The sequence below is a fragment of the Chelmon rostratus genome, chromosome 4 (assembly GCF_017976325.1).
Source record: "Chelmon rostratus isolate fCheRos1 chromosome 4, fCheRos1.pri, whole genome shotgun sequence".
Lineage (NCBI taxonomy): Eukaryota > Metazoa > Chordata > Actinopteri > Chaetodontiformes > Chaetodontidae > Chelmon > Chelmon rostratus.
The window spans coordinates 11,866,967-11,888,696 of NC_055661.1; the positions used below are offsets into that span (position 1 = coordinate 11,866,967).

Sequence of the window (21,730 nt, forward strand, 5' to 3'; positions counted from 1 at the left end):
CAATAATGTGTGTATGTCTTTACATTAGCTGACACGTTGTCAGTGCTGCAGTGGTTCAGGTATTTATAACGTTCACAAATCTTCACTGAGCCTCTAACACAGAAGGATCAGACGTACGATTTGCATACGGTGTGAGTGAAGCACAAACCTTCTCTCGGATTCAAAGTATTTTATGTTTTTTATACGTAGATAATTCTTTTTATACATTGTACTTTTATTTGTGATGGATATTTAGAGATTTAAAAGAAACTGTAGCAAGGAATTCACTGAATCAACTGAAGATGCAGCTCTACTCAGAGCCGCGACGGAGACTCGAGCTCACGGATGCTTTGCTTATACGATTGTCCTGAATTTCAGGAAACTGTCCATGTTGTATCTTGTGTGTCTTAAATTTTGTAACTGTTTGTAACTGCCTTTGACAATAATTACACAAACTGCTGATTTAAAAATGTTCAAAAAGTGAATGATTGTGGTTTTGGCCTCTGTGTTTCTGTTTTATTCTGTTATGTTTTAACTTGTATACCTTTTCAGTGACTTTTGTGCCTTTTTGTTTTAACCTTTATTCTGCCAGAATTGGTTTGCTTACAGCTTCCTTGACATTCACACTGTTGCACACAAACACACCAGGGAGCTACCCAATCAAACCCCTAGTAGGCAGACTGGGGCTAAATCCTTTGCTCAAGGGCACTCCAGTGGTGGGTATTTGGGAGTCTTAAGTCCCAGTTTTCTGGGTATTCGGGGAACCAAACTGGCAACCCTCACCCTCCTTTTTAAACTTCAGGGCACTGTTTCTCCACCTGTCACATCTTTGATTAGCACTAGAATGACACTTGGTTAACGACATCTCAGATTTTGTTCCAAATATTGCTCAATCCAGAGTGGTGAATGGAAATATGTGACAGTTTTTCCAACAGAGCCCCACCCACCTCTCACCAGCGAGGAGAGCACTGAAATCTCATATGTAGAATAATCAAATCTCTTCTAACTACGGCAGAAAATGTTATCATCTCTCATACTAAGTGGCTGGTACACAAAGTGGGTTTCTGGGGCCTTTATGGACTTGGTAAACCCAGCCTAATAAAGGTAGTCTATGATGTCAGTGTCAATAAGCAAGTACTCTGTATAAGTCCTTCTCTCTGTAAGTCTTTAATGAAATGTCACAGTGTCACATAACAAATTTTGAACTTATGGACTAAATTGTTCACCTCTACCAGATATATATATATATAAGTGTAGACTATAGCTTCCATTTATTTAGCAAGAAAGTGAATACATAAACTAACTCAAATATAAAGGGGTATAAAACAACATCTTATGTACTGTATATTTAAAATGTAGTTAGATGTCTCCAACTATACAGTAAATGCTAGTTTGATGACAGCATCTAGTAAACTTTGTGTTTTTCTTGCTAAAATATTTATAACTTAGTTTAAATTGTATTTTGTGAAATTGAAACATTAAAACATTTCATCAAATTCTTTAACAAATCTCAACCAAAACCACACTGTGTTAAACCTTTACAATGTTTATACATTCAGGAAGTATATTAAAACAAAGCATTGAGTTGAAGCACTTATTTCCAAAAGCGAAAGGCCCGGCCAGCCCCCTCAGACCTCCACAGTGACACCGGGACCGTTGCTGGTGTCCTCCAGTGGTGTTGTCTCTGTGGGGGTGCCGGACACTTTTTCAGGCTTCTCTTTTTTTTCTTCTTTCTCTCCATCAGCCACAGTAGGAGCACCCTCGGCCCCCTGCTGGCCGATACTGGTAGTGCTAGCAGGCTCCTCCGCCCTTTCCTCAGCTGGCTGCTCGGCCGCTTTGGTTTCATTGACAATTTGGACGGCTGCAGAGGCTTTCACTTCCCCGTTCTGGACAGGGAAGAACATCTCCAGTGCTTTGTACAAGAACTGGTACTGCTCCTGTAAGAGACACAGGTGGATTTGAGCGGAAACACAAAGATATGGTGCTGTGCTGGAGGTTACTTGTAGAGTAAACATTTCTAAATACAACACAACACAATAAAAAGCTCCAGAAAACAGCTTTAAATGACGCATCTGATGATATACTTTATTTTTATCATTGGCAACAAATTCCATGACAGTACCAAAACCAACACAGAATTTATCCAGATAGCAACTATTGTCTGTGTTGGAAAAGGCTGAGATACAATAGTTGATTTCTCTGTGCCTTAGACTTGTATTGTTGTCCAAAAATATTAAAAACACATTAATGAGCCACACTTTTTCTCTGGGTGACGTGTTTATTCATTAAGATGAACACATCCTGCTGCTGTAAATGCTTGCTAAGCACACAGCTGAAAATCGGCCTGAAAACATGCTCTATTTAGGCCTGTATGACCAAAGTCTGAGCTGATTCATTATTATTATTGAGCAGTGATGACAATGAACTAGTGCTTTTTTGGTTTTGGACTATTCATGGGATTTGCTGACAATAACAGAAATAGAATATGAATATGAATTCATGATGAATATCATCAGTCTGATCCTTTAAGTCTTAAAAAACAAGATCGCCAGTGAAAAACATCATACTTAAATTACACTTTTTGCTATTTTGTCACCTTCAAGTGTACTGAAGTGTAATCATGCGAAGTGTAAATAGTTAATTTACACAATAGTTAGTTTAATAGCTAAATTGGCTGACAATTTCTTTACAATCTCCACCAATGAAAATCATGATTCATGAGAATTCAAAACACACTTGTGGTACATTGTATTATATGACCAATGTGTTGGAAATAAAGACAAAGAACTTTAAAATAAGTTTACTTTTCATAGGTACAATTCACCAGTATTAAAGTATTTGCAATTTAGTACACTCATACACTTAGGAACTCTAAAGTACCATTTATAATATACTTACGATAGAGTACACTTTCTTAAAGTAATTTGAAATACAACTTTAAATACTGCAGAGTTAGTATGTTACTTTTAATACATTTAAGCAGAACCTATTGGCATCTTTTCAGAAGTCCACTTTTTAGAAGTATATGTCAAACATACTTTAAATCAAGCACTGAAGTATACTAGTTTTTGACTTTTTGGATTATAAACAAGACACTGAAGGGAAGGTGAATGATTTTTATGATCCGAACACCCACACAGAGCTCGATCAAGGCTAAATGCCATTTTTGGTGATGTGAAATACATTAACAACACATAAAGAATATGGTTAACCTTTATCTCTTGGCGAAAACTGCCACAGGAGACCTACACACTGATACTAGAAGAGCATAAAAACATAACATCTGCCCATTACTGACAGTCACTGACTGGCCAAGTGCTACAATACTTTTCACTCTGAGCACTACAGGAAGTTCAAGCTGTGAAACTGTGAGCTGCTGACAGATATTGGGGTTGTCTTTCTTACCAGGCTGGAGAGCATGCCCTGTCTCTCTTTGCGCAGGGTTTTGGCCACCTGGAAAGCATCCACCAGCTTCTCAGTCTCAGCGCAGTCAAGCAAGTTCCACAGAGCGCAGAAAATCCCTGAACGGGTGGAGCCATCACTGAGGAGACGGAGCACACATATCACACACAGTCATTTTTGTTCAATTTCATTCAGTGCATCCCTTGAACTACACCTTTTCCAGGTCATAGTGAGCCACAGAACATCCAAGCATGTATAGCATATAGGATTTAAATATATTGTTTCTGTTTCATCAGTTTCATTATAACTGCTGTTGCTAACATAACGCTGATCGATATGTTTTTTGGCTTTTCTGCTCTGTTCATCCATGTGATTAATCATGTGATCACTGCAGAGCTGCTCATAAATGTTCCTCTTACGCTACGGTGTGAGTAGCTTGATAAATGTCTCTTGGGGACGGCTGTGGTTCACCCTGGCAGCTTTATCTCCTGCTCCTCCTGTCCACATTTTGCAAGACACTCAACTACCAATATGCTGCATACGGTCAGGCCAGCACCTTGTATGGTAGCTTGCTGCCATCAGTGTGTGTGTGTGTGTGTGTGCGTGTGTGTGTGAATAAATGAATGAGAGGCATATTGTGAAGTTCTTTGGATAGAAGTGCTGTATAAAATGCTGTCATGTACCATTTCTGTGTCTCATTGCTCACATGGCGCCAAGACATTTCTTACTCCTAAACTGGCTCTTTAGAGCTTTCTTAAGTGTAATTCTTGGACGTTTGAGAAATATGGGCCCATGTTAAAATCTATGGATTATTTAGTCTCTGGTAACTACAAAAGAGAAAGAGAGAAAGAAACAACTCCACAAACAAGTGACTCATATACATGTCATCCTTTTCTTCCTTGTAATGAGGCGACGCTACAAACCACTGAGCATTACTCTGATTGAACATATTTTTAGTACATTACTTAATTTAATTAATAATAATAATTAATAATTAATTTATGTAGAAAATTATTGTTAAATGATCGATGATTTGTTTTGCTATGATTAAAATCTCAGTATATGTCTATTCATGCTTTAATTTCAAAAGCATACGCCTCTGTATAGCTTGCAGTGGTGTCAAACGATCTGTGACCTGTATCGCTGTAAGATGACCTCACAGGAATCACAACTTGGGTTTACCCAAAACCTCAATCAGGTGGGGAGGCTTTTTGCTTTCAAAAGAGATTACAGGCCTGAAACTGAGTTTTGGAAGCTCTGAGAGTGATGACAGAAGCTGAATACGTCATGATCACAGACACGCAGCCTCTGTAAGGATCCAGAGGACATGCTCTGTGAGGCCGTCTTACTTGCAGTGGACCACGATGGGCGTGCCCCTCTGTGATTTTCTGCTGCCACAGCTGTGCTTGATGTCCTTGATCATGTCTGTCAGATCTTGAGGTTTCTCCGGCACCTCTCCGCTCGCCCACTTCAGGAACTGGAAGTGTTTTACCGGCCGACCGTCTTTCCTCTGTCGACACAAGTGAGGTAAAACGACTTGTGACACTGAAATGACCAATCAGCTCGCACCCTGATACTGATAACTATGGAAACAGATCAAACTTTGCTACAACTACAGAGTCGGTTGTGGTTGCATTACCTTGACATGACGGAGCAGCATGTTGCGGGTGATGAAGGTCGGGGAGGTGTCTGTGCTCACCACCTCCACCTCAAAGTCCTCAAATGTTTTCTGGTCTTTATCCCAGTAGACACAGTCAGCCTGTGAATGAGAACCACACAGGGTATTTACAATATACCAAGAGCATGGAGAGTGTATTTTACACACAGCATCATATACGTGCCTGATATTTAAGGTACCTTATCTCCCTCACTGCAGTCTGAAAGCATGACAATAGTAGATGCTTTCTTCTGGTAAACCATGCACCAGAAGTCAGCCATGGTGTCTGGCAGCGGAGTCTGTGCTGTGATGAAGGTGTGCGGGCCCCAGTAACCCTGCGTGGGCAAGAAAACAAATCCCTCTATTGTTGTACACAGTCCAAGCAAATAAGATGTGATGAATTTAATTAGGCTTGTTTTTAAAATTCAAGTGGCTGCACGAAAGCTGGGAATGCGTTCAGAGTTAATGAGAGAACACCTGCTACAACAGTAACAGGAAGGCAGTTTGTCGTCAATTAAACGAGCCAGCGTCGTTTCTGTCCTGGCATCCGGGTTTACGTCAGTTTTGTGCTCAGTGAATACGCTGGAAGTGTCAGTGAAGAAACGTACGTCTATGTGGGAGGCATTGATGTACTTTGTGGACTCCTCATCCTCCTCGTCTGATGAGTCGTCCTCTTCATCCTCATCGTGGTCACTTTCTCGACTGTGTCCCTCATCAAGCTTCAGCAGCACTCGGTTGTAGTCATCTGCGGGCGGCAGGATTGAAATGTTCGGACACCAGTGAAACTGGACGTATTTACTCTGGTATATGAATGCATGTGCACTGATACAAAATAGCTGTTTTTCTGCAGTGTTAGATGGACCTCGTCCCTGTGCTGAGGTGATACTCACATGGGATGACGGATGAAGAGCGGTTCTTCTTCTTGTTGTCATCTGTGAGCCCAGTGTTGAATGTCCTCCAGTTCTTGTAGGTGGGGAGTCTCTAAATTGCAAGACAAAGACGCATTAATTATTAGGTCATTCATAGTGATATTAATAAGAGGCAGGAAGGGGAAACAAAGGGAAATGGATACGTTTTAAAGTGATCGGAAGCATATTTTTTTAACAATCATGAAAGATGTTTAGTGCTGTTAAGGTTACATTATTGTCTGTTCCTCGTACACCACTGACTTCACACATGTTGCCATGCAGTCAGAGGTGCAAAACTTCAGCTCAAGTTTCATAAAACAGAGTCAAATTCATAGGAAAGTGGCTCCTTCAGCTCTCCCATAATGCAGTGCTTTTCAGATAAATGAATAGTTAATAAATAATTCGAAGAACAGTAAAATGCCATACGTCAAACTCATCCTCCAGTAACGTGAGTTCACTGCTGGAGTTTCTCTGTCTGAGCGTGCTCAGCGTGCTGTGGAGCTCAGGCAGGGTGATCTCAGTCTCTCCGAACTGATTGTGCTCCAGCAGCGCCTGGTGGATCAGGATGTACTGGGCCTGTGTGAGGACCAATGTACTTCTCTTAACAAACAAGGGACATACAGTTCGGGGATAGAACAAATATGCACAAGACAAACTGTTGTTGAACTATACAATCCACATCTCAGATTTCTCCAAAGTTAAAAATCCCAAATCTAACTCATCCAGGACTCGTTGGCTCTGCCTGCTCCTCTCTGATTTACAGTTAATACACAAAATGCTGGATACATGCTGTTAACTTTACCAGTGTTGTTCACTCAAAGTACGAACAAATGGAAATATTCAAAACGCATGAATGTACTGCACAAGCTCCCACACACACACACACACACACACACACACGTACACACTCTGTGCACAACCTATTTCAGCTTCTGCCCTCTGCTGGGCGCTAAAGAGCAACAAGACAGCCACTGACAAGAACAGCTCCACACACCATCACACTCATGAGCACTTAAACCCACCTTCTGAGGTCTCAGTTCAGTTCCTGTAAGATGACCTCGCAATGCTCACATACTATAACATAGTGTAACACATTAAAAATGTTTTGTGTGATAGCTGCACATTAACGATAGATAAAGATTAGATGGACCCTGAAATGTGTCACTAAAATGATTTCACAATTTCGCAAAAGCAAATTGCTTTTGCTTTCAAACAATACATCAATAAACGCTGAGTAAAAAGGGTTTGCAGAGTAATTCAGTGTCAATATTCTGTTTCAAACTGATGAATTCATAACTGAATTCGAAACTGGAATCAAATAATTAATGAAAGCCTTTAAACTTTAATTATTATTCCTCTTACTTGTGTGTCTGCCAATCACACTCTACCCCAATCATTGTTTTCTCCCACCAATAAACTTAACTCTCATGACACACACACAGACACAGACATACAAACACAGACAGAGACACAGACACAGACACAGACACACACACACACACACACACACACACACACAGAGAGTCGCGTTTCCATCATTTTTGAAGACATTACATAGACTTACATTAATTTCCTGGAGTCTTACCCTAACCTCTAAGCTAACCTTAACCCAAGTCTTCCTCCTAAAATTTACTGATTTACATAACAGGGACCTGCATTTTGTCCCCAGAAGGAAGGCGAGTCCCCACAATGTGACTGTGTAAACATATTTATGTCCCCACAACGTAAGGAATACATGGTAACACGCACTCACTCGCACACACTCTGAAAAATGATCCAAATTGATATTCTACCTCCACTTGAACCATTAGGCATCTCTGTCTGCGGAGTCTGACCACGTAGCCGTAGATGTCCACTCTGCCCTCCGCCTCCAGACCCTCCATCATGGCATCGATCCCAATGTAGGTGCCTGTCCTGCCGACTCCCGCGCTACACATGGCATAATAACATAAATGTATAAATAAAAAAATGTGTAAATACATGATCATATATATGTCAATCAGTGGCAAGTAAAAGCCGGAGTTACTGTCAGCTGAGTGTGGACTCACCTGCAGTGAACGACGATGGGGCCACTGAAGAAATTCTTGAAAGCATTGACACGCCGCCTCAGTTTGAGGAGGAGATGTGGGTCCCCCGGGACGCCGTGGTCTGGCCAACTCATGAACTGGATGTGGGTCACCTCCCTCTCTGAGTTCTTCTCCCTTTTCTGCGGACACACAAACACACACACACAAACAGACACACACACACACACGATTATACAAATACAATCATCATATATACAGCATATTGAGACATATATAGTAGCACATAAACTGACTGATTATATAAGCAAGTATGGTGATAAAGACGGACAGAGACATTGGCCTTCACTCACATGCAGACACACATGCATACACCCACAAGTTAAAGTAATAACAGTAATAACACTTTCACTATATGCCAGACTCACATTGATTAGGCTGAGATGGCGGATGGTGTAATCCGGACAATGGTTCTCTGAGCTCAGCCTCACTATAAACTCCGCAAAGATCTCCGTCTCTCGGTCAGGAGACGGCCAGTACTGCGCACACTTGAGCTGCGGGAGTGAGTGACAACATTTTACAGGTCAGTAACACCTCAGCAACACTGCTGATTGGGCACTTTAACCCAAAAGTGAAACATGCAGTGGATGCGTGTTGAAAGCAGAGTGCTGCAGATAAAACAAGCAGATTAGGTTCTCCAGAAAAGACCACAGTCTCTCTCAAAGACCACAGTGTGCGGCTTGAGTGTGAATTTTGGGCTTGTCCACAGCTGATACAGTAGCAGAGCAGCTATGATGTGAGTATGACAGACTCAAGTCAGTCAGTAATTGAAGCTCTTTTTGTCGTCTCAAAGAGAAGTTAATGTTTAACTGCTACTTTAAAAGAAATACAGCGAACAATGTAACGTAATAATCAAAGTCAGAAAAAACAGGAAGTTAAAACTCCTGTCCTTACCCTGTTTCCCTCTTCACAGCGTGTCACCATCACAATGATAGAGGACTGCTGCTCCCAGACCATCCTCCAGAAGTCGCTCACAGTCTCATCCTTCGGCCCTACAACACACACAGAATATAAGCAGTGTGCACGCAAGCATGCAACCGCAGTATCAACCGGGACGTAACGCAAGTGCACTGACTGAGTGAGAATAAGAGAACTTTACCTTGAGCTGCGATGTACTTTTTGGATTCCTTGTACCCCTGCAGCACAAAAATAAACTATGTTCAATAAGGTGTGTATTGCCAGAAAGACTCAACTTTGTGTCTGTTTAGCCCTTAAAAAAATCTGCTGTTTGGCCAAAATGTAGCCCTTTGATATGTCTCATTATTTTTATGCAGTTTGCTAATGTTTGATCATTCTTATGACTGCAGCGGTGGCAGCAACAGCAGTAGTCGTATGATCTGGGTGTATTTCATACATCTATGAAGCTGGCATTGATGTAGTCACATCCTGCCTCTCCGTTACCGCTGGTCAGCTCCACACGGTTATAATCATCTGGTTCAAGACAGCAAGAAGAAAAAATATCACACAGGTAAGTAAGGTAAGTGCTTTTATTTTTTAAAAGCGTCATGTGTGGTTGGACAGACTGACTCACATGGCAGGATGTCCACGTAGCGGTTCTTGGGGACATTGCAGGGCTTTTTGGCCTCTTTCACGTTGTACCTTGAGAAAATTCTGGGGATGCTCTAAAAAGCAGAAACACATTACGTCATTTGCCAAAGATCAACAAGCAGCAGTTGTACAGTGCCATTCACACTCTCTCTACTCTGTAATTAGCCAAGGCTACAAGCATCCACATCCAACCTCCTTGGTTCAAGCCCAGGGATCTCCGTCTCTGCCACTCCATCCGTAAACCACATAATAAAGACAAAATACCAAAAATAATGCCCCAAAAAGAAACCAGATATTAAGCTGACCTGAAACTCAGCCAGGAAAAGTCTCCCCTCGTCAGCGAGCTTCCTCTTGTAGGCTTCCAGCAGGGCCTCGGATGAAATCGGCTCAACGGGCAGCAGGTTCTCCTCGTCGTCTACAGCAGCAAACAGGCCAGCAGATGAGAAACAATATAGTGCTGTCATAATACTAATTTATTACTATCCATTACCCCAAACTACAGTCTACTAAATATTTGAATATTTTTCTTTTCTCCTGAAACATGCTTTTACATTATCTAACAAGGAACCAAAGAAAACATCTGTGTATCCTCATTAAAACAGATACCATAAATCGTTTTAAAACAGTAGCTGCTGCACATGAGCGTTGTTTATTATGTACTGAAGCTCTTCTATAATCATCAAGTTCAAGACAAGATCCGGGGAAGAAAACAGGAAGTCTAAAGACTACTCACTTGCTGTCGAAATAAGCATCATGTTTTCATTCAAGTCACTGCAAGAAAATAGTGAAGATTGGCTTCAAAGACTTTAAATTACGAGGGACATGGAGTGGAAAAAGAAGGCCTACACGTGGCGTTTAACAGCAATGATGTAGCTGTCTAATGTGCAATTCAAGTTCAATAATATTCCTGTGCACGCACTACGCAATGTGACAGTCAGACTGATGCAGGAGATACGGCGCAGAGACATCCTTACTTGGACTTTCTGCGCTTCAGAATGTAAATCTTGTAGACGACGAAAAGCAGCGCCACAGATGTGAGGATGATGAGGAAAACCAGAAACCCAATCAGTGCTCTGTCATTATCTGGAAAGTGATGGGAAAGTAATATCAGAGTGGTGGCATTTCTCTTAAAGATACAACGCATAGAAGTGGATGTGTGAACTGTGTGTCAAATGCTCAAACTGAACATGGTGAGACAATTTGTGGTATCAATTAAAAGTGCACATACAGCGAGTGGAAGTCTCTTTGACTATGGGCTTGCTCTTGAAAATACCATTGGAAGCAGTCACCTGGAAAGAAAATCTGTTCATCAGGAACTGAGGCATTTGAAGAAATATGAGGAATAAAGTTGGAATAATCTCGCGACACCAGAAATTAGTCAAATACAAACCTCCACCCTGTAGGTCGTAGAATAACTGAGATCCCTGAATTCAAAACTGCATTTATTGCCACTTGCTGTTTCTTTTTCGCCCTTCAGAATGTTGCCATCATAAATACGTGCAATGTATTTCGGATGAGGTCCATTAAAACATTTTACATCAGCACAGGTGACACTGATCACATTGTGCTCGGGAAGAGTCAGTGTCACTTCCTCAGTAGCTTCTGGTACTGTAAGAGAGAGAAGACAAACAACGTTTTTTCCTTTAGACACAGCATAGTAGGTTAAAGTGAGCTTTGAACTTCCTGTGACAGAGGTTTAGCTTTGTTAGCGTGTTGCTCTGTTGGTTGTGCTGGTTGTCAGCAGTGATACAAAATGTGCACAGCAAATTTCACTATTAACTCAAAGGAGAAAGGCACAAAAAGATCAGGAAATTAGAAACATATCAAAGTTATTTTTCAATATTCTTATTTGTCTTTAAATGAAGAGTAAACTTAAAAATAAAATTGTCAAAAATTGTAACTGCGTAAAGATAATGCGTGAAGAAATTGCCAATTTGATATTCTGTAATTGTTTAAATTTACTTTGATTTTTTTTTTAGATTAAGCATTTATAGTGAACGCAAATTCAATAATCAATTGATTTTTTTTTTAATTAGCATTGTACTAATTGATTGCGATTTAACACACAAAAAAACTATGATATAATGATCTTATGTTGCCACACTCCAGACTCTTTCATCAAAACAGCTGTGATAAATAGACAGATGGACGGTAACTGAAGCTGGTAGAGTCACGGACAATAACACAGAAAATAAGTGCCGCTGTTGAAATTTAAAGCCTAGAACTGTTGTGTATTCCTGGTACATATTGTGTACGTATTGAATGACTGGAGATACATTGTTATGTTCATTATTAATATCAGGCTGATGATGTAATCTTTTTAAAGGACAGACAGGATAAAGAATGAGATAAATTCAATCATTTTATAACAACTAGAGTAACTTGCATTTAGAATTAGAATACAATAGAATATAATTACTATATTTAGCTCAAATATTAACTAATCAATTAATTGCAGTAAATATTATGTTAATATTCAAGTCAAATATTTAGCATTTAGTAACCACATTTCTGGTTCAAGAGTCACAGCACATCACAATATCAATTTTCTCCCACACACAGCAACGTTTTTACTGCTGCATGGTCGTTAGTATTAACCGGATATTGAACAATGTGAGAAATACACTGCCTTGATAAAGAAATAGTCAGTTTGGATTATACAGGAGTTGAATCTTCTCCGACATATACTTTTTTGAACACTTACCTCCACTTTTAGTTTCCTGTTTGTCGAATTCATAAGATTGCTTGACTGTCTTGTTGTTGTACGTGGGATGGACTTTGCAGGTATAATAAGTGTGTGGCGCCAGTCCAGAAACCTCACACCGTCTTTCCTTTATTTGGCCTTTAACATTATCTGTAACATAGTTTCATTCGCTGGTTTGTTGTGTTTGATTAATAACAAAGAACAACAGCAGACTGTTTTGCTGATCAATTTACCTATGAAGTGACAACCAAATGGATCACTATCAATCAATCAATCAATCAATCAATCAGTATCCACATGTGAAATTTTAAGCTTATTTGTGTGTGTGTGTGTGTGTGTGTGTGTGTGTGTACAACTCATTTGAGTTGTTCTGGAATTGTTTCCAATACAAGCAGCTCATCATTTGCTGTGCATTATTATTATTATTTCTTTCAATGTTATTTCTGTCTCACGTCACATCTTCTTCATCGACTATCACTCAGCATGCTGAAGCACGGCGTGTAGCAGGTCTATGGATGGTTCAAATATCCACAATACATGTCACAATTTAGGCAAAATGACCAGTAAAAGAATCTCGAAAGAGTTCATCTAAATAATTTTACTTACGACGGGCTCTGCATTTTGAGTGAGGTGGCACGAGATGACACTCGCATTCATAAGAAAGATTCTTCAGTTCTTCAAGTTTCTGACACTTCTGACTGGTCGTGTCCCAACTCAGAACCATGGAGGTATCGCTTGGGCTCGTGTTTGTGTTTGTTATTTTAAGATCTGTTAGAACACATTAGAAGTCAATAACACTGAGTATTTGTTGTTGTCCTTTTATCCACAGATATCTCTCTATACAAGCTTCTTGTCCTCATCATTGCACTGAGTTAATGTGAATATTAACATACCACAGTCAACCCTGACGAAGACATTCTTGGTATCTGGTATGACCGTATTGTTGTACTCGATATGACCCTTACACGTGTAGTCTGTGTAGGGCTCCAGCTCTGACAAGTTCTTGTGCTCGCCGTGTTCTCCTGAGGAGACACAAGAATGACACCACTTCTTCAACGACTGCTATTTAAACCTCAGTGCCTGAGACATTCACAATACACAAATCTTCTGCCCAGAACTGATTCACAGAGTGCACAAAGCAATCCCTCCACTTCCTTTCACACCAAAAGATAATTCACAATTCATCAATTCAGCTGCAAGTCAAACTGTTTTTCATCGTCATTTCTGTGAGTCTTACGACAGTGTGAGCGTCTAATGGTGCACACTGCCTCTCCCTATGTCCGTGCAAATCCATTCATAATGTTGACGGCAGACAAAGTCTCTTTACTTACCCGTGCAGGTGTAATGGGTGGTGGGATTGACACATTTGCTTGGTAAGTGTGCTACTATTTCTGTAGGAAGTTTATCTGAAAATGTCAGATCTATTTCACCTGGCTTTAAGAATTCTGTGGAAAAAAGGAAACAGCACATACGTTAAACATGAGGAAGCCATGTCCACACCACATGCAATTCAAAATACAGGAGGACTCTACAGGACGTACCAACGCCGATGCTTTTGGTGAGGCTAAAGGAAGAGTTCCTACAGTTTTCTGAGGTGAAGGTTGTCGTCAAATTTGAGCAAATGTCATCGTAACTAGGTTTGATACAGAAGGTTTTATTGGCACGTGTCTTGACGGGAATGGTTGATATTGAAGAGCTGATGTCCCATTCGCTCCGGTAACAAACATATTCATGGTCGCGGTCAACATTTTCAATGTCATGTTTACCTGAAATACACAAGTGATGCACAAATGTCTTCCTGTTTTACACACAGTATCATTTCTGACATTAAGAGTAAGTAAGATGCGATTCAACAGCAGGAATTATTTTTACTCACTCATTTCAGCTGTTCTAATTGTACTTCCATTGTGGCTACAGCTTGCTTTTTTGTTAAAAGCATCACATGTCACATTATGCTCATAGTAAGTACAAGGCTTCAGGTGGTCGATTTTAAGTGATGAGTTTCCACTGGAGCTGAATTTCCTTACGGTCCAAGGTTTGCCCTCCTCTTTAATGTCTATGGTGCAGTCTGCTGCGGTAGATCTTGTAATGGCAATCTCCACCATAGACTTGTCGACTTTGACAGTGTACGAACCTGCATACAAAATCAACAGAATACTGAAATCTCTTTGTTAACATAAACCCCCTGATGGCATTTTTTGTCTTGGTCCTGAGCTGAAACAAAATGAACTCTGCACACACAAATCTGCTTTAACTGCATTCATTGCAAAGTACAAGAGGACCACTGGAGAGACATACTGACTTAATCAGAACATGCGTCTGTTCAGATCGCTGTAAACATGTCACGTGTTATATCTTGAAGAGCAATGCTGATACTCACACTCTAGAGGCAGAGGGACTTGTGTGGCTGCAGAATGCATTCAAATGAGATGAGAAAAGCAAACAGACAAATATTAATATATGATTACAAATACTCTTCCAAAGCAACTTGCAAGTGATGCAAGTGTCTGAATCTTATGAACTTGTATGAACTTTAGCAGTGCTTGTCTACACTTCCACGAATAACACAGTGTTATCACAGTCCTGTACAAGAACACATGGGGTGCAGCTGTAGACGAGAAAATTCCAACCTTTGGTGGCGGTAGTCACTGTGATGGTGGACATGGTGATTGGAGGTGAGGTCTGCGTTTGAGTGGAATGTGACTGAGAGTCTGTTTCCTTGCTGGTTGAGGTGGGTGAGCGTGGGGTGTTTGCAGGCGTAGTAGTGACTGTAGGATGGAGAGCATGCTGGAGGTCACCCTCAGGTAGGAATACTTTACTGCCAACAGTCTTACCTGATACAAGGCCTAGCCACTATTTCAGGAGAATGCATTCAAGCTGAACGTGACGCTAATGCTTCCAGCAAAACCGTAAACTGAGGCTGAATACGTTACCAGACACGGCAGTTGAACTGGGTGCCTGGATTGAGGAGTTTGTGGTGAGGTCTGGCGAGGTGAGTGTAGGTTTGGGGCCGTTTACTGGAGTGTCTGAAGGCATGACAGCCGCTGCTGTCATGGTGCGTGCAGGTGAGGAGACGACTGATTGGCTGGTTACTGAAGCTGGAGTGGTGAGTTGTTCTGTTGTGGTGTTGCGTGGAAGCATGGGGGCTGAAACAAAAGTCAACACTGGATCACGATGCTGTTTCCCCTTATTACAAAGCGGCTGTTGCACCTTGTCAATGCTTCCCCTCATTTAATTCTAGTACTCACTTAACAAGAAAACAGAGACGGTAAGAAAAAATAATGGTGCATTAGGAAAAAGCAAATTTATACTGTTTATAGGAGGACCGACAGAGCTCAGCTGGATGTGTTTGGTGGGACTCCACAGCTAAAATAGCGGAAATGGAACGAGGTTGAGCATTGCTGGTAGCTCTGAGTTCAAATACTTCCTGTTTTTGGATTTAACGTTGTCTTCCTGTGGCAAAACACAAACATGGTGCCTCCAGTTCGGCAAACTTAACAGGACTGTGTCAACAGCGGCACAGTGCTGGCCGGACGCTGCACAGATAGCTTGTTGTTAGCTTGTTAATCAACATATAAGCTAATCATTGACTAAACAATAGGAAAAAACACATAAATATATAATTCATTCATTCATGCAGTGAAGAAGAAGTAGGATAAACTCCCACAGTTTACTTCTATAAGGCCTGGATCAGTGCTTGAGATGGAAAACAGTCTCAGACAGTAGACAGTATCAGGTTCAAACAGATTTTTTTCCCCTGTCACTGATGATTGCAGAGTACCCGCTATCAGGAAATGTTCAATTTCACTGGCTGCATTAACAGCGACTTATTTTTTTCCTATGAGGGAAAGCGTTGCGCCCGTACCACGCTAAGCCGTCACAAAGTTTGACTCATCCAAGTCGCAGCAATGCTTCACACAGACCTGCTGCCCTTTTCTAATTCTAACCCTCATTGTGTTCATTATCCAGACCCGAAATGAGATGAAATACATCTAAATATCATTACAACTGATCTCAGATACAGTATGACTTGACAAATAGCCTGGCTTGTTCTTAACTTCACTCACTTTGCTGTCACTTAAGATTAGACAAGAAGCAGGAACGTACATTTCATTGTGTGAAAAATCAGTGGATCCAAACAGTATGTAGCTTGATGGTTTAAGAAATGTAAATCATGGTATAGATGTTATGCAGCAAGCTATTGTGAATTTGCCTCAGCTCAGCTTAAAAGCAAGCCAATCAGAAATGAAAGAGAAACCTGCGAGCCAAGTTCAACCGTTTCTCTTCCACTCACTATTTAAACATCACCAGTGCAGACTGCGTACTGTATGAACGTAAGTGTTTCATTCTGCTTTAGCAAAGCGAAATCAACTGAAATGAGCACAAACTGGAATGCAATGTTTTGTCCATAAATAAGTGTTTGCAGGTAACTGAGCCCCACATTCCTTCACCAAAGAATTTTCCCCCGTTGATCATGTAGCTAACTAAAATGGAGGACAGCATCGACAAAAGTGCTTCAAGAGAGTGTAAAAATATACTTCTGCTACTCTAATTTCCATTCCAGAGCATGCTCATCTCATATCATTCTGCTGGCTTTGGTGCTGCCGTGGCCATGAAGCGCTAATATCATTACAATAACAGTTAAATGTTTTGTAAGTTGGTGTATTGCCACTCACCTGTTTCATTGTTACCTGGAAATACAGAAGAGAAAAAAATGTGTGAATTTTTACAGTATTTTTTTTGTTGTCATAAAACAGTTCAGTATGGCTTTATTAAAGCATCCACTTCTTCTGGACTGATAAAACCAAAAAAGCGGGAAAAAACGGCTGTTTACACCTGAAGCTCCGCATGAGGTGACGCAGTACAACCTGGTTGCTATGACAATGCTGCAAAGAGCCACACAAGCTATAACCGCTATTTCCTGCTTTGCACTGAAAGCTAGAGCCTCCCTATACTTACAGAATTAGCTTCCGTTAGTACAGATTACTTGATCACCTAAACAAGCGGCCACATGTTGTTTTAATCGTACGTATGCTTAAGATGCCTTAAATGCCCTCAGCGTAAACAAAAAAATCACCTATATCTTCATAAATGCCTCCTTTTCTGCCTTTTCAAACTCTGATATCGCAATAGTTTTACCAACTTAGTATTATGAAATTCGCCACAAAACGAGGCTTGTAACCCATCTTAGCCGCTTTCCCATTTGTTCTTTATAATAACAGCTATGAGCGATGAACATTGAGGCGATGGGGGCCAGTCAAACAATGAGTCTCAGGATGTGGTTGGGTGCATTCTTGTTTCACTACATCGAGCAGAGATGCATGCTCTCTGCACTGACATTTCACCGCCTTACGCTGTGTGGTGACTGATTCGAACTGTGATGTTGTGCTCTATTAATATTTTCTGATGAGAAAACTTTATCCGAACCCTAATTTTGATCAACAGTGAGTTTGTTGAGTTTTTAAGTTGTTTTGAGATTGGGCCAACTGGTTTTAAGTGAAGCCTCCTCGCTGTTTTGGGTACTTTCTTTATCAGTGCTGAGTGTAAACTAAAGGTGCGATATTCATATATACACCTGTTTGAGGTCACAAGCTTTTTCCCCACGTGTCACAGAAAAGAAGCAGAAGAAGAGGAAGGCAGAGGTAGAGGAAGGGAGACAGGGCCACCACAGAGAAGATATCAACTGGGCAAAGCTGACAGCCGTTATAGTTTAGTGACAATCGGAGCTCAAATGCCCCCAGACGCCTGTTCCTGAATCTGTTTACTTGTCTGTCATTTAGTAAAGAAACTGATACAGCGTCTCTCGTGTATCTCTCATGTATCAGCCTTTTTTCTCTGCCTCTTCTTTCTTCTGGTATTTTGCATGCGGCACGGAGCACCATCTCAACACCCTCCTCCCTGCAGCACGGCTCTAATCGTGCAGCATTCTTCATATTTCTGACCTCACTTCTTCATTTCAGACACTGCGCTTCCCCTTTTTTTTTTGTTTCATGAATTCTCAGCTCAATTACTTTTGCTCTGTGTCTGTCTGCCTGCGCTGCGCTGCTCTGGCAGGAAATGAACGCAGCTCAGAATGGAACACGGAAGTGGTCAACTTTTTGGTCACACAACTCTGTAGAGCTAAGGCTAAAGAAAGCTTGGAAATTAGCAGGTTGTGGCGTGCAGCTGCTCTCACGCAGTTGGTTTTACTGAATGAAACTGGTGCTTGCATGATTTTTGGCCTTTAGGTTTGATCTGGCCTTACATTTCTGATCTAATTCTTCAGCAACAATGCTTCCTAACAATTAACAGTAGTACAGTCAAAACTGTACTTCAGTATAAGTATCATGTGTAATATTTAGCTTAAGTTAAAGGTACCAACTTCTCAGGCAAAAGGAGCTCTGTCAGAGATTTATATAATATACTACATTATTGGATCATTATTACTGAGGCATTTACATGTATTCCTATAGTTTTATACGTGGTTTATTTTACTGTATCACAATGCTTTGTATTCGGTAAGTGTGAAATACCTTTAAGTACATCAGAATGGTGCTGAAGTACTTGAGCACAGTAAGTGTACTATTAATGTTAAGAAAGTAAATTGATACTCCATCACTTAAAACAGAGCCTAATTGTTATTACACTGTGAAATTCTGCTACTTTTGGAACAGCTAATATTATGAAAAGCGATGCTCGATCAATGGAAAAGTGAAGACGTATAAAATAAGAAACGTTTGTCGATGCGGTGTACCGTGATGACTCACCTCCCACTCTAGCTGAGTCAAACTGTACCAAAGAAAAAATGACAAATACTGACCCTGACAGACATTACAGACAGCAGAGTGAAATAAACTGAGTGAAGGCTTTATTTCAGCTCGTGTGTACAGACGTCTCAGCCGAAAATAGCAGAAATGATTTGATGCGCTGCACAGCAGCAGAACTCTGAGTGATGCAAGAGGCAGTAAGGTGGGTCTGACTTAACACGCAAACATATGCATGCACGCACGCACGCACACACACACAAACACACACACACACACACACACACTCAGATGTGTATCATATGCACCCACAGTCACTAGGGTTGAAGTGAAGACTTTGCAGGGACACACCCCGAAAAAATTCTCTCATCTCTGACAGACATACCCCCCCCACACACACACACGCACACGCACACACACACACACACACACACACACACACACAATCATACACACGATGTCAAAGCAGAACAGAAACATGATTGCAAAAATTCCCACAGCTTTGTACCAAATGAAAGAACACGTTTTAAAGAGAGTCTTCTTATTAACAGCAGTCTTTGATTGAACATAACTGTTTATTCTTTTGCCAAAGGGGCTCACAAACCTGTCACTACTTCAGCTCCGCACATCACAAGTGTGTGTTGTACTGTCTTGTGTTCTTGGGTTTGGAAAGTTTAAGAAACGTGAAGTAGCACAAACGGAGGCACAACTCAAAGACACGATATACTGTAGCTTGTCATCCCTGCCCTCAGTTTATACTTTAAATGATTACATTTTGTGCGGTGATGTTTTCCATTTTGTTTTTAGAGAGAACGCTAACTGTCAAGCGCGCTGACAGATTCATGTCTTCATCTCAGGCATGGAAAGTGTTTCACCTTTTCTCACAAACACGATCACATGCTCAGCAGCCATATGCTGCAACTTCAGACACCGCCGAGTTAGGAGTGTAGGATAGGAGACCTCATCGCTTACAGCTGGCTATCGTTCATGTTTTGCATCATTTGCACATTTTTTTGTCAGATGAAGAAAACTTTCAGATGACAGACTCAAGCACACAGCTTCACAGGACTCATTTACTTTCCACAATCCCTCAGTAAGAAGACTGAGTTGGTTACTTACAGTTGGCCAAAGTGATGATTCCAGCCCAGAGCAGCAGAATCTTCAGACCACAAAGACCTGCCATGTCCAGGAGTTAGGGTGTGTACCGACACACACCATACAGTATAGTCCTGATGGGGACCTACGGGCAGAAATTCACAAGCCAAATCGAAGCTGTATTTCCAATTCTGAAATCAACTAATAATAATGACAAGTTAAAACGATGTCTTATTTTAAGCTACATACGTTGTCTGTCTTATCAGTTGACGCAGCTTCCTGGACTTGTTCCCCAAACCCTAGACCTCGCCTCTGGTTTCAAGTCAAGCAAGTTGGAGTGATGTCACACCAAAAGAGCCTGCCTTTACCTTAACATTTGGTGGCAGGAAGCTTTATTTCAGCGACACTAGCGAGAACAGGAAGTCTTCTCATCTGATCTTGCTTTTGCTCAAGTGTGAAAACCCTCTGACTTGTGAAAGAAGGACTGAAGTTTAGCCTCAGTTTGAAGCCTTTTTTTTCAACTCAAAGTTTATGTTTTGACATATTAGGCTTTTAGACACATGCTTAATACACCACTGTTTTCAAATTGATAGTTTAACTTTGTATTAACAGAGACAGAAATTAAGGAAATGATGCTAACAAACACTGAGGCTTACAGGTTGTCGTCTTCTGTCTGATTGGCTTCTGCTAGACTGTTTGAAATCAGACAAATCACCATCAGACAAAATCTAATGAAACTTCTTAGAGCTCCTCTTCTCTTTCACTGACTCCTCCCTGCTCTTAAGCTTACAGGCCTCCAGTCGCTTGGCCATGTAATCAAAAACGCACGAGGAGCCAGGGCTGCAATGTGCAAGAAAATCTTTCCTTATTCCTCAACTTTGTTCTCAGTGTTTTTTTTTCTTCTCTCAGTCTAAAGAGAGAAAACATGTGGCCATTGGCTCCAGAAGTGAATTTCTTCATTTCTGCTGTTCCTTCTGTGTGAAATACATTTATAAGGGATGTTAGATCTCTTCAAAGTCATTGATCGTGCGTGGTGTTTGATCATCATGCTCTGCCTTGGAGCCCAAAAATGCTTTACTTCTGTTTACATACACAAGAAAATAGGGGATAAAAGAGGAAGGAGAGGAGCAGAGAAACTCTCTGGGGAGCGAGACTCACACACAGAGTGGTGAGCTGATGTGAATCTGGATGAAACACAGTCAGCTATTTCACACAGTTATATGAAAATAGTACATGCAACTAAGCAGAGGCATTTACTGAGTTTGGACAGCAGGAAATTGAGCTGGGAGAGGCTTCCACTGACAGCAGTTATACGGTGGATGAAGCTTTAAGTCTGCGTCGTGACCTTTTAATTTGGGTTAATTCTGAAGAAAGTGATAATGGAATGGTTGCTTTCTCCCTACGTCATCACATATTCAAGTGGAAATAAGTTTAAACCTGAAACCCAATAGGAACGTACTGTGTTTCCTACAACAAGCTCACATTTTTAGTATGAAGATCTAAATATGGATTTCCTCCAAGACCGATGAAACACATGGTATTTGGCTATTTCCACTTCTGAAAGTATAGATTCTTGCAATCAGGAAGTGGCTCTTAAGCAAGCAGCACCG

At 41.0% G+C, this 21,730-nt stretch overlaps 1 protein-coding gene across 3 annotated transcripts; it reads right to left on the reverse strand.

Annotated features, from left to right (window-relative positions):
* Positions 1-1,127: 1,127 nt before the first annotated feature.
* ptprc (protein tyrosine phosphatase receptor type C) lies at positions 1,128-20,526 on the reverse strand. 3 transcript variants are annotated; one of them, XM_041934856.1, is made up of 32 exons: positions 20,370-20,526; positions 20,145-20,265; positions 16,959-16,973; positions 15,216-15,428; positions 14,913-15,050; positions 14,663-14,689; positions 14,159-14,416; positions 13,824-14,048; positions 13,614-13,727; positions 13,176-13,304; positions 12,889-13,050; positions 12,283-12,432; positions 10,969-11,186; positions 10,807-10,867; positions 10,553-10,661; positions 10,312-10,349; positions 9,884-9,993; positions 9,562-9,652; positions 9,385-9,461; positions 9,130-9,166; positions 8,925-9,022; positions 8,399-8,524; positions 7,995-8,152; positions 7,740-7,875; positions 6,373-6,522; positions 5,929-6,019; positions 5,647-5,783; positions 5,239-5,373; positions 5,021-5,140; positions 4,731-4,891; positions 3,385-3,520; positions 1,128-1,916 (listed from the first exon to the last, which is right to left on the reverse strand). In XM_041934856.1, the coding sequence occupies exons 2-32, from the start codon at positions 20,206-20,208 to the stop codon at positions 1,608-1,610; spliced, it is 3,993 nt and encodes a 1,330-aa protein (XP_041790790.1). In that variant the 5' UTR covers positions 20,209-20,265; positions 20,370-20,526; the 3' UTR covers positions 1,128-1,607. The 3 variants fall into 3 exon arrangements, with proteins under 3 accessions (XP_041790790.1, XP_041790791.1, XP_041790792.1); XM_041934857.1 differs by lacking the exon at positions 15,216-15,428; XM_041934858.1 differs by lacking the exons at positions 14,913-15,050; positions 15,216-15,428.
* Between the last annotated feature and the right edge of the window lie 1,204 nt (positions 20,527-21,730).